This window comes from Nannospalax galili, unplaced genomic scaffold, assembly GCF_000622305.1.
Source record: "Nannospalax galili isolate Female #2095 unplaced genomic scaffold, S.galili_v1.0 scaffold180, whole genome shotgun sequence".
Lineage (NCBI taxonomy): Eukaryota > Metazoa > Chordata > Mammalia > Rodentia > Spalacidae > Nannospalax > Nannospalax galili.
In genome coordinates this window covers 2,991,791-3,008,322 of record NW_008348199.1, presented here as the reverse complement: position 1 = coordinate 3,008,322, position 16,532 = coordinate 2,991,791, and the positions used below count along the sequence as shown (strand labels likewise).

The 16,532-nt window shown below is 49.2% G+C and overlaps 1 protein-coding gene across 9 annotated transcripts in view; it reads right to left on the bottom strand.

Annotated features, from left to right (window-relative positions):
* Pacsin2 (protein kinase C and casein kinase substrate in neurons 2) overlaps window positions 1-16,532 on the bottom strand; it is a 119,238-nt gene that overhangs the window by 20,574 nt on the left and 82,132 nt on the right. For all 9 annotated transcript variants that reach the window (XM_008844748.3, XM_017801035.2, XM_029569115.1 and 6 more), the window contains one exon: window positions 8,810-8,948. In XM_008844748.3, the coding sequence (XP_008842970.1) occupies window positions 8,810-8,869 (60 nt within the window). In that variant the 5' untranslated portion in view covers window positions 8,870-8,948. Of the gene's footprint in view, window positions 1-8,809; window positions 8,949-16,532 lie in introns of those variants that run through there.

The following is a 16,532-nucleotide window of genomic DNA, read 5'->3' as shown; positions in this document are numbered from 1 at the left end:
TAACAGTCTCTACCTGGCAGGCCATCCAGTACTTTTTCTGTTTAGTCAGTATGAAAGCCTCTAGAAGAAGGATGGCTTGTACCTGCTTCACAAAGGGGTGCAGCTCTCTCTCTGTAGTGCTGTGGTGCTCCCAAGTCTCTTCTATCTAGAGCTGAGCTAGTTAGGTGGGGAGGAAGAGGAGGAGGAGGAGGAGCAGCAGCGGCAGCAGCAGCAGCAGGGGAAGGTCTTCAAGAGGGAGCAGGGAGAGACCTTACTAAAGGACAAATACACCAGGCCTTGCATGCAGATGCAAGAGAAAAAGGTGGTAATTACAGAACCTTGAGGGAAAGGCTGTCCCTGAGGCCCAAGCTCTAGGCAAGTTAAGGTGATGATGACTCCCTCCTGTGGGACTCAAAGTCCTACCAAACAGCGAAGAATTCCCGAGGCAGGTAGCCTGGAAGCCTCCTTCAGAGTCCTAGCAAGACTGACTGGCTGTCTTGCTAAAGGGTGGACAACTCTTGGACCCTGCCTTTAGTCAAGCTCTCCACTGAGCCCCCGTGCCTGATGGGGCCTGCCACACTTTAGTAACTCTGGCAGTTGGCTCATCAAAATGTATGGCTGGGCCTGGAGAGACAGTTTAGTGTTTAAGAGTGCTCACTGCTCTCGCAGAGGATGAGTTTAGTCCCCAGCAACCATGCTGAGTGGCCACAACCACCTGCAACTCCAGCTCCAAAGGCTCTGACACCCTCTTCTGGCCTCTGTGAGCAACCTGACACATGTGACACACACACACACACACACACACACACACACACAAACACACAGATACACATAAATAAATTTTTTTTTTTTTTTTTTCCAAATGTGCAGCTGAGGGGCTGGAGAGATGGCTCAGCAGTTAAGAGCACTGACTGCTCTTGCAGAGGATCCGGATTCGATTCCCAGCACCTACATGGCGGATATGAACCATCCTTAACTCCAGTTCCAGAGGAATCCGAAGCCCTCTTCTGACCTCCGCGGCACTGCACGACACGGGTGCACTCACATACACGTAGGCAATACATTTGTACACATAAAAATAATAAAATATTTTAAAAATAAAACGTGCAGCTGAATCTGTGCTATGACTCATTACCTCGGCAGCCCCAAAAGGCAAAAACCTTTCGACAACCGAAGCGACAATACACACATGCTCCCTTAAAATGGGGCTTCGTGGTCATTTGAAATTTATAACGGGGGAAGGGGAAAGAAGAACCGTCAAACTTCGCACTGTGAGTTTGCAGAACTAGCATTTCCTCGCCTTCTATTTTTAACACAGGTATATTTGGCTAGAGACAATTAAGAAGACAAAAAATAAAAAATTAAAATAAGCACAACACGACTCAGGCCCAAGCTGGTGTCAGGAGGCACGGAGACAACCAGCCCTGGCCTTGTCTTGGGGATCACGTGGCACTACACCCACAACCAGCTTTCTTCTGTTACAGTGGTGCTCAAATTGGGGCTGACCATGGATGACATATCTCGGCTTCTGGAACCCTGCTCATTTCTCTGACTAAAGCCCAAGGAAAAAGATTTCAGGAAAAACAATATCTGCTAGTAAGTCATGCACTGGTGCGACCCAACAGCAAAGAGTAGCTGCAGTTCATGTTTAAATAAGAACTCTTGGGATCTGAAGTGTGGCCTCAAGTGCAGGAAGGCTGCCCTGGCAAGCACATGGTCCAAGCTGCCAGTGGCCCTGGAGTCTGCAGGGATGCCTGCACTGGGCCTCGGATTGCTTCTGGGGCCAGGCAACAGGCACAGAGCAGAGAAGAGGAGGAGGAACGTAAGACAGCACAGGTTCTGGGGGCTCCAGCAAACACAGGCTGTTGTCCTGCATGGGGGCTTGGACAACTAAAGCAAAAATCCCAAAGGTAAGTAGGAGGCCGGCCAGGTTCACAGTGAGGTGAGGTAAATAATCCCAGGGCCAGGGAAGACCATCAACAGAAGGGGGAAGAAAGTGTGGGGGCCTCGCAATGCTGGGAGAGGTCCACTGGGAACAGAGTACAGGACACAGAAAAAATGGACAAGGGTTAAGAGGTTGAGAAACCAAAAGGGAGGGCCCTCATCCTGCAGTGTGCTGTGCCTCTTCTGTGCCTGAAATGGATTCGGAGGGACAAGGTAAGGCACACAGCCTGCAGGAATCCGAATCCCATCCACCCACAGTTCCCTTCCCCTGGGCCCACAGCTGCCTGGCTGTGCCTCTCCCTTATAAGAAGTCAGCTTCTCATTCCTCTGCTCTCCTAAGCCTGGCTCTGAGACCCAGTGTCAAGGACTTGCTTTCAAGTCAGCTGGAGCTCCCTGTGCACAAACACTGCAGAATCAGGGTCAGGATGGGGGCTTTTGCTTAAAACCAGCAGGCTCTCGTGGCAGGGTGTTGGGAAGCGCTGTTCACATGTCACACCAGGTCCTCATCCACCCCGAGGCACCAAGGGGAAAGTGCCTGCAAGTGCCTCTCGCAGGACACTGGAGAAAGCCTGCTTCCCAGACCTCATACCTGTGAGGGCCAGTGCCTTCCTGTGGACACAGTGGCCAGAGGCCAGGGGAACTGGGGACATGGGAGAAGCCTGAAACACCTATGGGTCCCCATGGAAAGTGAATGCAGCCATCGCACAGCTAAATCACTCAGCTGTAGCCAGGCACCCAGGATGAAGCCTGTGGCCCTAGTGAGAACAGAACCTGGCAAGCGTGCTGCAAAGCTCATGTTCTCCCCTAAGCTGTCTCGGTTCCCAGGCGCTGAGGGAGCTCATACCCTCCTTGCCCAGGGAGGGCTTCGGTGCCACAAGGAACCACAGACTCAACACTTCCTGTGACTCTCAGAGGCTGAACTGTCACGATATTGACCCCGCTGATGCCAAAGAGGAGAAAAGTCCTCCTGCATATGGGGGTCTTGGGCCTGTGCCCAGAACACCTGTCCCACCTTGGCCAGGCCAGGCTCACTTCCTGCATGCCAGGCCTGTGCAGACCCAGGCAACAAAAGCTCCCCAACACCCCCAAGCCCCAATGTCCTCCCCTGTATCCATACTCTAGAGCTGTGGCCTGGCGTCTCTCTCTGTCCACCACTCTTTTGCCAGGCCTTCCACAGGCCTACCACACTATGGGCATTCACTGAACACACGGGTGGTAACATGGGGCTAAAAGCCACATGCAGGAGAAGATACCGTGAGTGAAAGTGGTGCTCTTTAAACAGCTCAAAAATGAAAAGCCGTAGGAATGCACACACACACTATCACCTAAAAACTAAAGATGTCTGTTTGGAAACAGACACCATCAACAATTACAGACCGTGAATACTTGTCTCCTAATTGGCTTTGTCTAAAATCAAGAAGGGACTAAAATTTAGACTCTAAATTCTAACCACCAACATGAGAAAGACAGGGCTCCAAGGGCAGATGGGCAGATGGACATCACAACATACTTCAGGACGAGGAAGTCTTCACACCTACAGATTAACAAACCAGAGACAGTAAGAAATCCAGTGCGGGGCACAGGCACAGGCATTCATACTAGCCCGAATTAGTAGGAAAACAGACCAGGCAGGTTCTTCTGCTGTCACCACTCATGAGCACGCCTACACCTGGGGACATCCAGAATCTCTCATGTCCCAGGCAAGTAGGAGACTACTCCCTGGAAAGTATGCAGGAAATGTGTGGCACAGCAGCACACTGGCAGGTGGACATGGGGCCAGGACAGACACTGCAAGTTAGACTGAAACGGTACTACCTAGAAGCAGTTCTAGTAACCCACAATGCTTGTACCTGGAGCAGGGATGAGCGGCTTTAGAAGCACCTGGCAATAACAGCTGTACCACTGGAAGGGGGAGGGAATGGGCATGAGAGGGGTTGTGCATTGCCCTGCCCACAGTACCTTCCCTGAGAAATGGTTCAGCCAGGCTTCCCCACAGATGCTTCCCTGGTCATATGCACTGTGGCAAGACCACCAAGGGTGAGCACTTGCATCGCCTGCACCCCTGGGCTGTTGGAACCGATTGCTCCAACCTGGCTCCTGCCGGATATTCCAGCTGGGGGCCACGTGTACCCTGGCAAATATGGCACCCATAGCCACCGTTTCTCTCAGAGCCACATTGGCCTTGGCCCTCAGCTGGACTATGACCCTTTTAGCAACAAGTGCCACATATTCTGTCACTATGTGCCGCATCATAATATAGCATGTTTGTGCTTTGCCAGGCAGGGAGCAGACAGTTCTACTCTGCCACCCCATACAACCCTATGAGTGGGTAACACTGCTGTCTCCATTTTATGCATAAGGAAATTAAATCACCCATGACCATGTACCCAGAGAGACAGAGCCCACATGCATGGCCCCCTTGGGCCAATCAATACCAGAGGCCACAAAGGGTTTCAGGCCCCACTCCTGTTTCCACTGTAGCCAAACAAAGCTCATCCCAGGAACCCCAAACCTGTATGCTACTAACATGCCCAGCCAAAGACAACCTTGATTCTACCCTCAGAATGAAGATGCGCGGCCTGGAAAGTTCAAGGACATACCTCCGGAAGGATGAGAGGGAGTCATCTGTACAAAGTCAGTCAACAGAAGAACTCCTGTCAGTGCCCTTCCAGGCAAGTCCATGCTTGGAACGCAAACATTTGACCCAATGCTAGTAAGTTTACCAGGACGCCAAGAAGCCCCAGCACTTCTCTGCTGGCACGGAGGACAGGAGTGACGACAGGCCTTTGGAGGTTGTGCCATTACAGCCCCTACAGACGGCAAGATGGACTAAATGGGCTTTCGGCTTTGTGTTCAAGCCCCGGGGCCCCCTTCCTTCTAGCACGTCCCACAAGGGAGCAGCACAGATCTGGCTCTACCCCAGTATGTGACCCTGTGCAGGTCTCTGTGCATTTCCGTCCCCAGTATGTGACCCTGTGCAGGTCTCTGTGCATTTCCGTCCCTCCGTCTGTAAGATGAGGCCAGAGCTGAGCCCCTAAGTGCCAAATGTGCCAACAACTCACTGTCGGCAGGTTTCTTCCCACCAGCTGTGCTCTCAGAGGTCAATGTGACAAGGTCAAAGTTCTTCCTGGTTATTTCTTCAGAGAGGAAGAAGTTGAGATGGCCTCCAAAATCCCTTCAGGGGTTCTAGAATCTCAAACTGAGCTGGATCTGCCACTGCCACTGCCACTGGCCAGCCCTGACACTCCTCATTCTCAGCTTTTGATGTTCTGGCAAAGCCTTCTCACCACCCACAAATATTTAATAAACATCTGCTATGCGCCACGACCATGTGGGGAACAGTGATGCCATGGTGAATAACCGTCACCACGCTAGCCTCATGGCCAGATGAATGGCACAGTTCTGGAAAGGAAAACTCCATGGTTGCTAACCTGGAGACATATGAGTCCAGAGTGAAAGAACTCAGACAAGGCCACTTCCAGAAGGCTTCAGGCAGAAGTCATGACCCACACAACATGAGCTATGCACAGCACCACCCTGTGATATCTCCCCTGAAGCTTAGGCCACCCTTGTTACCTTGATAGACAGCCACAGCTACACACCACACATTATAGTAGGCTTCAAGGACAGGAACTGTGCGATCATTCTCTATTTTGTATGCCCAGGCACCTCATAATGTCTTCTCATAGCCCAAATCTACCTGGCAAGTTAGATCTGGATTTCCATTCCACATGGAGGAGGGGTCTGAGGAGTTGCTGAGAGCTTCCAAACATGGGCACTGAAACAATTTGGGGTCCTTTAACCCAATAGGAGCCCTTCCCACAAATGGGTCAAAAGAATCAGTACACTGTCAGGCGGCAGCTCCCCCAGCTTCCATATTACTAGAACAACAAGCACAAACCAGCAGGAGGGCTGGTCAACTCCTTGTCCTGCATATTTTACCCCTACGTCTACAATGCTCCAGTCAGACTGAGGCCTACAATCTGCCACAGTCCATACACACCTGCAGGTAAAAGCACAGGGCCTCCCATTCCAGCAGCTTCTACTACCCTTCAAACCCCGCAGTGAATCTTCAACAGCATCCGTCCTCTGGTTTCTCCTCAGTTCATATAAATGTTTTGCCTTTCACAGACAGGGGTGACAAATGACCTTTGGATTCTGAACTCTGGCACATGTGCTTGAAGACACCAAGACATAAGAGGGTATCCCTCTAGAAAACCTTCGAGTCTGTGCCTTGCTTCTCAGGGGCCAGATTGTGCTCTCCTGTCCTCGTTTCTACAGGATTCCACTGTCTTCCTCCTGAACTTTCTTATAGCTTCCAATGTGCCTCCTCCCTGGAGCAGAGAACCTAGGGACACCTTCGTGGAATGCTCCCCTGAACAATTTGCTAACATCACACTTCAGAGGGTTCCCCATTTGCATGGGGTAATGCTCCTTACCTACAGGTCCTTGGAGAACATGAGCTTGTATAGCTTTCCTCTCCGTGCATTTTGTCCCCTCAACTGTAAGGCGGGGTCAGAGCAGAGCACCTCCTTGCCAATGTACCAAGAGCTTCCCGCCAGCCATGCTCTCAGCAGTCACGTGACGAGATCGAAGTTCTTGCTGGCTATGCTGAAGCTCATGCCTGGTAACTGAACCCGGGTCCTCTCTAAGAGCAGTCATTACTTGTAACTGCTGAGTCATCTCTCTAGACTCTGGTTATGCCAGTGGCCTCCTATGGAGCTGTGTCCAAGCACAATGTAGTCACAGCTGGCTGGCGCATGCCTTATACTGAACAGCCCACAGACACAGCTGTCACAGTTTCCATAAGGCACACATACACACATGCATATGTGTATACATACAGACCATCACATGAAGGGGTTATCCAGGTCTGCCTATGTGGAGGGTGATCTGTGAACAAGTGGGATGTAGAGAGGTGACATTTACATTCGCCTGCCGGAGTTTTCATGCTCAGGGCAGTCTCAATGCCTCCAACCACCTGCCACAGCTCACTGGTGCTAGGTCTACCACTTACTGTCACACTGGGTTTCCAGGACTTTGTCCAGGCCTGAACTGTGACAAGTAATCAAATAAATCATGATTATGAGGCAGCGGCACCCCTTAAATATGTGACCTACCAGTAGGTCAGAAGGAAAGGGCTCCTGCATGCACACCATTCCACAGGGCTTCTATTTGGAATGCTGAGGTGTGCAGGACGCTCTCCATGACTTGCTGTTCCTTGTCTTCCTGAAAGGCCAGCATCCCAGCATCACACAAAGACCCTGCACAGCCTCCTTGAGCACTTCTGTGACACTAGTGAGGCCACAGCCTCTTGGGGTCCAGCAAGAGGGGCTCATCTGACCACACACCTGTACCTGGTGGTGGGCAGAAGGGAAGTCCTGAGTCCAGCTTGTCCCCCATGTTCATAACCATGGTTCTACAGCAGTTTCCTGCAGGTTTACTTCAACCCTCCCACCTTGCTGCTGGGTAGCTGGCGGTATGTCCGCCACTGTCCCAGTTATCTTTGCTGTCTTAAACGTTTCCAGGACAAACATGCCCCTCATCACGCAGATTTCAGCTCTGGATTCAATCTCCCCAAGAGAACTGCTGCCGGCCAGTCTGGGCATATGCCAGCTCTCTTCTACTCTACTTCTGAGCCTGCAGAAGCAGCTCTCAACCCTGAGACTTGGTCTCCACATTCCCTGCCATACCCCCCCCCCCGGCCCTGGGACACATAGGTGCTCACGGTACATATTCCGTCCTGTTTTGTTTCGGAGTTCAAGCTCTTGCTGTGTTCTGCAGCCTGGCCTCCAACTCGTGAGTTGAAGCAATTCTCCTGCCTCAGCCTCTCCTGTGGTAGGGGACTATAGACACATACTCCTGCATCTGGCTGAGTAGGTACTTTTAATAGAATCAAGTATTTAGCTGGAAGTGAATCATGACTACCTCCTAAGAAACACAAAAGAAAAGTGTTCATGGAAGTCTGAGCCCTCTGCCATCTTTTAAAACTTGGGCACTTGTTTCCATTGGCCTGTAACAGCACATGGAATTTCTGCTGAAGACCACATTCCCATCTTATCTGGCTGCCTCTCGGCAGTATTAACTAATCCTTTACAGAGACTCTGAGGCTCAGCTGAGTTGGGCAACTTGCCCAAGGCTGCACAGCTAGTGACATTACAGATGGGATCAGAGCAGATAGGCCAGCCAACTGAATCCAGTTTCCATCCTGCCCCAGGAAGCCCAGAACTCCAAGAAGTTCCAGGGGTTTTACCATGGGAGTAACATTTGGTCAGAAGTTGACTTTCTTGGTAGCCTATTTGCCTAACACGCATGAGGTCTTGTGTTCCATTCCTAGCACCACACCACAACCCCACACAGAATAAACAAGGAAAACAGCTTTCCTTTAACTAGCGGACAGGAAAAAAAGGTAGGCTCAGGAAGGGTAACTTCCGAAAACAAAACCATCATAAAATAATCTAATCGGGAAGGGCAGTCCTCCAGGACACAGATTGGCACACAGATGCTCTGTCAGGCATAAGGCAATTTCTTCAGCCCATCTGGCCACTTGCCTGCACTTTGCAGAATGATGTATTTACGGCTCTCCATGTTTAGATACAAACTCAAAAGTAAAGCTGCCTGTCAGGTTGAGTTACTGTGTGTTGCTGTCAGCTGCACAGTGGCTAAACATAAAAAGAAACAAACACTGGAGGGTAAACATTGGCTCTTGAAGGACAGACTTTGCAGTCATGGGAATCCTTCCACTTCTCTGCTGCCAATAGGATGGAGAGCACCTGGTTCCTCTTTAAAACACGTTCCTCTCCTCTTCCCACCTCCTCGAAACTCACAAAGACTCATTGGACTCCAGCAGCCGGAGGCCTGCAACCATCAGAAGGACGGGCATTACCTCCCAGAAGCTGTCACTGGATACTTCCACGCCCACGGAATCGTCATATGTGACAGACATTTCTGCAGAGGGTGAGAGGACGGCAGCAGACACTTGACTTCAGGGATCCACCTCAGATGCTCGGAATCTGCAGACAGACCTATGAAAGAAAAGCACAGATGGCTGTGGTTTTCACAGTCCCAGGGCGAAAAGCAAGTCACCCATCAAACACACGGCACCAGCCTCGGCATTTGGACATTTTCCTCACACATATGCATGGAATTAGCAATGACAAACAAGAGTTACTCAGCACACACTGGATACCCCCAAAGCGCTGATGCAGCAAGCTCTCCAAAGGCAGTGAGGCTTACTGTTACTCCTGGGTAAGCATCTCTGAGGTTGCCAGCCTCCCCTTACTCAGTGAGGTGACTGTTGGTCACCTGCTCCCAGGGAGCTGTGTGCTCTACATGTACGCACTTCCTTGAGTCCTAACCATTACTCGTGCCTCATTCAAGAAGCGCAACAGGCACAGAGAGGGCAAAGGGTTTGTGTAAGCTCAGGAGCTTAGAACGGCGGCAGGCTCATAGCTGAGCTCACATCCTGTAGGACACGTACGGCAGGGTGCTGTGCCTTTGTAAGCTACAGCTGAGTCCCAGCCTCGGGGACGTAGGTTGATCTCAGCCTTTCAGGTAGACTAAGCAGTAAGTGACTGAATTTAAATCAGCATTTCTCTAGAAAAAGCCTGTGTAAGCTGCACGTGTAGCCCTGTGCACTGTCGTCTAACCCTGTATGTTGTTGTGCTTCCCACATACTCTTAATTATGGTCTCTCTTATGGATACGTTCTACTGCAGTCACTGCTTTCTTATGACCTGTCTAGGAAGCCTTTGCTTTGGCTCAGGCAATGAAGATACTCACTCACCTCTATTCTCTTTTAAACATGTGGATGGTGTTTTTTTTACTTTCTACTTTGCAAAGACAACGAATCCAGTCTTACTTCTTTCCATGTCAGACTGTCAGGGCCATGTGCTAAAGGGAGGCTCCTCTCAAGACTTCCCTGTCCTTAGCCTAGCTCTCCCTAGCCACACCTCCTTCAGAAAAGCTCTTGGGAGTCTAGCAGAGGAAGTCCTTCCTCCACTCTCCCAGCAGGGCCCTGAACATTTCCATATACACCTTCCAACCTGTTTCTTCAGTCTAACCAATCAGCCACATCTTCTGGCCAGGCCCTCACAGAACCTCAGTTTCACAGAGCACAGCACCTCCCTGCACTGAGATCAGACCCTTTGCTTGCCAGGCCTTCTGTGGCTTCTCCCAATAGTGACCTGCTTTCATAGACTTCTTTGGTATAACTTCTTAAGGTTATTACTTGGCTCGGTCTTTAATATTTTTAGTATTCTAAGTCGAATCTTTAAATTTTTAACCATTTTAGCTGATAATTGTCAGTAAGTGGAAAATGATTTTTCTACACCACATATCCAGCAAGTTTGAACTACTTATTTCCGATAATTTATCTCTAAGCTTGATCAGATTGTCTCGCTCTACACATTCACATCACCAGTTTCTTTCTCTTTTTCTTGCCCTACAACACTGAAAGACTTCCAATAAAATGGAAAGAGACTTCTTGATCTCAAAGACACAACTTTCAACATTTTACCACTAAGGAGTGCAGCTCAGGCAGAGAACCCCCTGCCCAGGTTCTGAACGCAATCCACAACCCCCACTCCCCGGCCCCCGTACCACAAAAGAGAAATATTTAGCCATGAAAATTTGCTATAGGGTTTTTAGAAATCTTACTTTTCAGTTTAAGACAGTCCCCTTCTACTCAATTCCATTAAGAGCTTTAATCACAAATGAATGTTTACGTAAGATTGGCATTCATTTTCCTTAAACATTTAGCAGAATTTGTCAGTGAAATAAATCATGTGGGTCTAATCTTAATACAGGTTCCAGTATGGGTTTTGTTTTTATTACTGAGGGAATGGTCTTGTTATATAGCCTGGGCTGGATTCGAACGTGTGGTCCCCCTGCCTCAGCTTCCTGTGCACTGGGATTATGGGCACACAGGCGGTGCCTGGCTAGATTGTACTTCTTTAGCAGGTAAAAGTGATTCACGTGCTTTCTGTATCTTTGTGTTGGTTTTGGAAAGCCGCATTGTTCTAGGGAGTTCAGTTCATTTCTTCCAAACTTATTGGACTAAAACTGCCCATATTACCTCCTTGTAGTTTTCCTGAAGAATCCGCAGAACGGCCACTCCTGACCGCAGCCTGCTTCATCTCTCAGTCTCAAATGTATATCAATTTTCATTCTACGTCAAAGAACCATTTCCATCCAACCACTCAGTCTAGTAAACGTGTATGTGTATGTGAATGTATACATGTATATATGTATGTATGTACATGTTTCCTTGATTATTCTATTACCTCCTTCAACTTCAACTTCTCATTCTTTTTCTAACTTCTGGAAATTAAAGTTTAATTCATTAATTTTCAGCCTTTCTTCCTTCCTAATATCTGCACATAATGCTATAAATGTCTCTCTAAGCACAACCTCACTTATTTTTGTAACTGACCTATGAGATACTTATTTCCTTTTTACAGATGACAATTTGAAGGTCAAGCTACTCATTCAAAATCACACAGCTAATAGTGAGATCAAGATTAAAAACCAGGCTCTCTCTGGTTCTAAAGCCCAAGTTCCTACTATAGCGCATTACATATAATTAACTGCATATGAGCATTGTGAATAAAACGCTACGGAAATAGCAGAAGAGCCAGAGTCCCCTCCACAGGGTGCAGAGGCAGCTGGAAAGGGACTCACAGGCAGATGGCTCAAGGGCATAGGCAGCAGGGCCTCCATCTGTAAGGAGGCCAAAATGAGTCAAGAAGAGACCAAGGAAACCCCATTGTCCCTGGAAACCCATGATTGGTGACTTCATGGAAGTTACAGAGTTAGCTCTCGGGCTTTGGGATCACACAGGAGCACACCGCAGCACTCAGAGTCCCTTCACAGGCACGGCTGACTCAGTGTGGCACAATGACTCAGCAGACACCATTCCTGAGCCCTCATTGCCTCTTGAGTCACCAACCACATCCAGGCTCAGAGGTGGTCAGGGGCAGTAGAAGAGCCCAGGAAGCATGTGTCAACTTGTAACTGGGAAGAGGGAGAGACCAGCTGCTCCTGACCACTGCTGGTGAGTCTCGTTCATTCATCCGATAAATAAGACTGTGAGTCTTAAGAACGAGGCTGGTGTCAGGATACAGTCTACAGGTTACACCTCTATTCTCTTAAATGAAATTCAGAAATATAGCTGTGTATGATGTGTGTGTCTAGCTCCAGCTTCTCAGGAAACTAAGGCAAAAGGATTGCTTGGACCCAGAAGTTCAAGGTCAGCCTAGACAACATGGTAAGACCCTGTCTCAAAATATAAGTATATAAATACTAATTACAATATACCTGAACTGGGTTAGACCGCGAAATAAGCAAAGGACTAGATGTTAACTTTGGTAAATGCAAACAGAAGAATATTTTGCCCTTTAATGTTGTAAGTCAAGCAAATTTGGCAAATTCTTCATAACCACTGAAATAAAATAACCACTAAGGCTGTTTATACAAAACAGGAAAAACAGCTATATCCAACGTTAAGTTAAAGTGTCAATCAGCTTAAATATTCTTCTTCTTTGTAACCTATAACTTAGAAAAACAAAAGAGAACTCAGGGGAGTTTGGGAGGGAGAGGAAGGAAAGAAATATTCGCAGCTCCTGTATCCCAAGACAACAAAATCCCTGTTCCTCCTCATGGCCTGCTTCTAGGAATCGCTGCATCCCTTCCTTAAAGTGAGAGGACGCTATGTGCAAACAAGTGTCACTAACAAGTGACGCAGGTGATCTAGAGCTGGAGAGAAAACAGGTCAAAGAAGAGAGGAGCAGGCACCCTCATGTCCACTCTGGCCCTCTATTCTAGTGTGGACCCTAATATGAGAGTCCTCTGTCCTAAGTGGGAGTCAGCTGCCAACAAGGACAGGCACGTCACACCCCAAAAGACTCAGGCCCAACCACACAGGACACCAAAAGACTCAGGCCCAACCACACAGGACACTGAAAGACGCCAAGAAAGGAACTGGCAGAGCAGCCTGACGGCCTTGCAGTGCTGAATCACTAAGCAATGGCGGAATCACCCTCAAAGGAAGCTCTTTTCTCTGGAGGCTGTTGTCTTTATGTCTAATCAGCCGAGTCTGCTTCAGCTGCTGTCCTACCTGCCACTGTCCTACCTGAGAGCACAGGGCTAGAGTTCTCCAGAAGCAGAATAATCCACCACCGCCATGTCGTCACGTTCTGAACACTTCTTGGTACCATCAGGTGGTCTATGTTGACCTTAAAACAGATTTCTTGGAGCAGGAGAGATGGCTCAGAGGTTAAGGGCACTGACTGCTCTTGCAGAGGACCCGGGTTCAATTCTTAGCACCCACATGGTGGCTAACAACTGTTTTTAAACTCCAGACACCCTCTTCTGACCTCCGTGGGCACTGTGGAGTACGGGTGCACTTACACACATGCAGGCAATGCACTTAAACACATAAAATAAAATAGCAAAATATTAAAAACGTAGATTTCTGGCTGGGCATGGTGGTGCATGCCTTAATCCCAGCACTGAGGAGGCAGAGGCAGGTTCTTCGTGAGTTCCACGCCAGCCTGGTCTACATAGCGAGTTCCAGGCCACTTGGGGCTACAGGGAGACCCTGTCTCAAAAAGACAAAAAAGGAAAAAAAGACCAGATTTCTTATTCCTCAAACCCTCTGCACAACGAGCTACTGTTACCACCTTACAGGAAAGCTGCCAAGTATGGGGACTGCGGCCACGGGTCCAGCACCCTGCTGAGGCTTGGCAGTACCCCCAGAAGGGTCTGGTCTTGAAGGCTTGCCCCTGGGCTAGTGGCTCCATCCAGGTGACCAGATCATCGGGGCTCTGACTTCAAAGCATTAATCCCCTAAACTTCTTTTGCTACATAAGACTCAGTACAGCAGCACTACTGGGGGTGGGGCAAGCTTGGAGGAAAGAGGTCATTAAAGACATATCTGGCCCTGGACCCTCCCTGTCTCTCTCTGCTTCTCCGCCCCTATGGAGAAGATCAGTTCTGTTCCACCAGACCCTTCCCTCCACGATGATCAGCCTCACCACAGGCCCAGAAATGATGGGGAGTGACACTGACTGAAAACATAAGCCCAAACAAACATTTCCTCCCATTGAGTTCTCTCAGATCTGTCACGGTGGCAACAAAACCTCAAACAAAACCCCAAAGCCCACAATGCCAGGTCAAGGGTCATGCCACGCTGTCCACCCAGACAGGGACGCATGCCCACCTGCGGGCCTTTTCAGGAACTGGGCTTGCCGTTTGCCAGGGAAGCCAGTCCCTCAGAAAGAGGCTGCAGCTTCAGGGCTTTGGTCTGACACCGTTCTCCACAGCACCCCAGGACATCAGGGCATCTTACTCGGCTTCCCACTTTTTACACACACACAAATGTCCTTAATCAGAAAAAATGAATGTAATGCAGTCAGCTCTGGGCTGAAGAAACATGTAACAGGGACACTGAAAGGACTTCTGAGACAAATGCTCGTCTGTGTCCTGCTTCTGCTTCGTTCACGCTTTGGCAGAGAGGAGAGCATGTTGACATCTACAAACCTGCATGTGCGCTGTGGGACAAACAGCTCCCTGATGCCAGACAGTACCAGGTGTTCCTCAAACCTATTCATCGATGCTCCCCCAAATGCAAAATGTGTATTTAATAGTTACTTGAGGACCTCCCCACTAGAAGGTACAGCTTCTGGGAAGACAGTGTGAAACACAGTTGGAAATGAGCCTCGGCTCTATCTCTGAGAACTCGATCATTTGTCCGACCCCCTCAAGGGGCAATAACTACATCACAGGCCCTGGGACCTCCTGACGGGTGAAGAGGCCAAGTGGGCTCTCAGACTTTATGACCTTGCTCTACTTTCAGGGCACTGTGTCTGCTTCCTACACATGGATGGAAATGTGATCTACCAGCTTCCTGCTGCAGAGGCCTGCGGCCATGCTTCCCAGGCATGATGTATTCGTATCCCTCTAGAACCGTCAGCCTAAATCAACTCTTCCTTCTATAAGTTACCTTGGTCACGGTATTTTATCAACACAGATACAGCGTCTATCGTCCCTTCTTCCTCCCACAGGCCCAGTGAGCTGAGAGGAAACCGTTATCAGCAGCGTAATACCAAGGCAGGCGCCAAACAGCAGGCTTGGAGAATGTGCTGCAGACAGTCAGTACGGTGGAGAGAACACAAAGGAACCACCAATGAGGGGAGACGGTCACGAACTTGCACCAACCTTGGGGGTGAGAAGTGCAAAGCTGGGAGAAGGGGGTGGGGTCAAACGCAATCACTGTAGGAGCAGCATTTGGAACCATGCACAGATAGATGCCCTTCAGACAAGCTCACCTTCAAGGTGACCAGGGTAGAGGCAAGGAAAACAGAACCATACATACAGGAAACCTTTCTGTTTCCACCATGAGATCCTAACTAGGATGTAGGCTACTCAACCTCTTTTCCTTTCTATCCTCTCAAAAAACATTCTTTGAGGCCGGGCGTGGTGGTACACACCTTTAATCCCAGCACTCAGGAGGCCAAGGCAGGCAGATCTCTGGGAGTTCAAGGCCAGCCTGGTCTACATAGTTCCAGGACAGCTAGTCCTACAGGGAGGCCCTGTCTCAAAAAGACCAAAAGGAAAAAAAAAAAAAATTCTTTGGTCCAACACATAGTGAACCCTCCAAGGACGCTTGCTATAAGTACATTCTTTTTTAAGAATGTACTTCCTTAGGATTCCAGGAATGAATGCTAAGGACAAGAGAGTCCAGTTACCGATCATGAAAAATGTCAACACTTGTCCTTGAGCCAGTCCTTACCCAGTGAGCAGAGCCTCAGAGGTTAACAGAGGCGGCAAAGGGTGCCCTTGGCCCAGGTGGAAGCTGGCCTACCCTCCTTCCTGCCCTTCTGGGTTGATAACAGGTATCAGGTAAACAAAAGATGTGTTACGTAAGTACCTCCAGTTCCCCCTTAATCCCCTTAATTCATTCCTAAAGAAAACCATAAGAGGCCATTCTTGAGGCCTATGGACTAATTTTATTCATGAAGCAAGACTGCTCTGAATGGAGGTGCTGTGCTGCCCAGCTCTCCTCTCTAATCTGTGCTAACCAGGAGGTAGTACCAGTGCCCTCACAGGCATCAGGCTGCTCGGCCTTACAGTGCACACAGGCTGTTTCCTCCTCATTATCCAGGTCAGAAAATCCGTCGCCAATTGGGAAATGACCAAGTTCTAAGCCACCATTCAGTCTGGGGTGAGGGGCACCATTCCTTAAACAAGGGAAGCACTTACCATTCATTTCACAACCATCTGTTAGGAACTGTACTGAACTGGTGACAAAAAAGTAGCAATAAGGAAGACAAACCCCATCTCTGCCCTCTGGAGTCCAGTGCCCCAGCAGGGTACCTTGACATGCAGTGAAGAGACACAGCTAGAACACAGAGAACGAGCGTACCGGGGGAACAAGTCTAAGAGGGCGAGGAGGGGCTTAGCAGATCCAGAATGGCCTCTGAGGACCCAGAAAGATGGGAAGTGGGGATGGCTGCTTCTTAGTAGAGGGACAGGAGGGTATAACGGGCTAACCCTGTACCCAGCGGGGCAGGAAAACGAGGACCAAGGTCTCCAGAGGGGACTAATGGG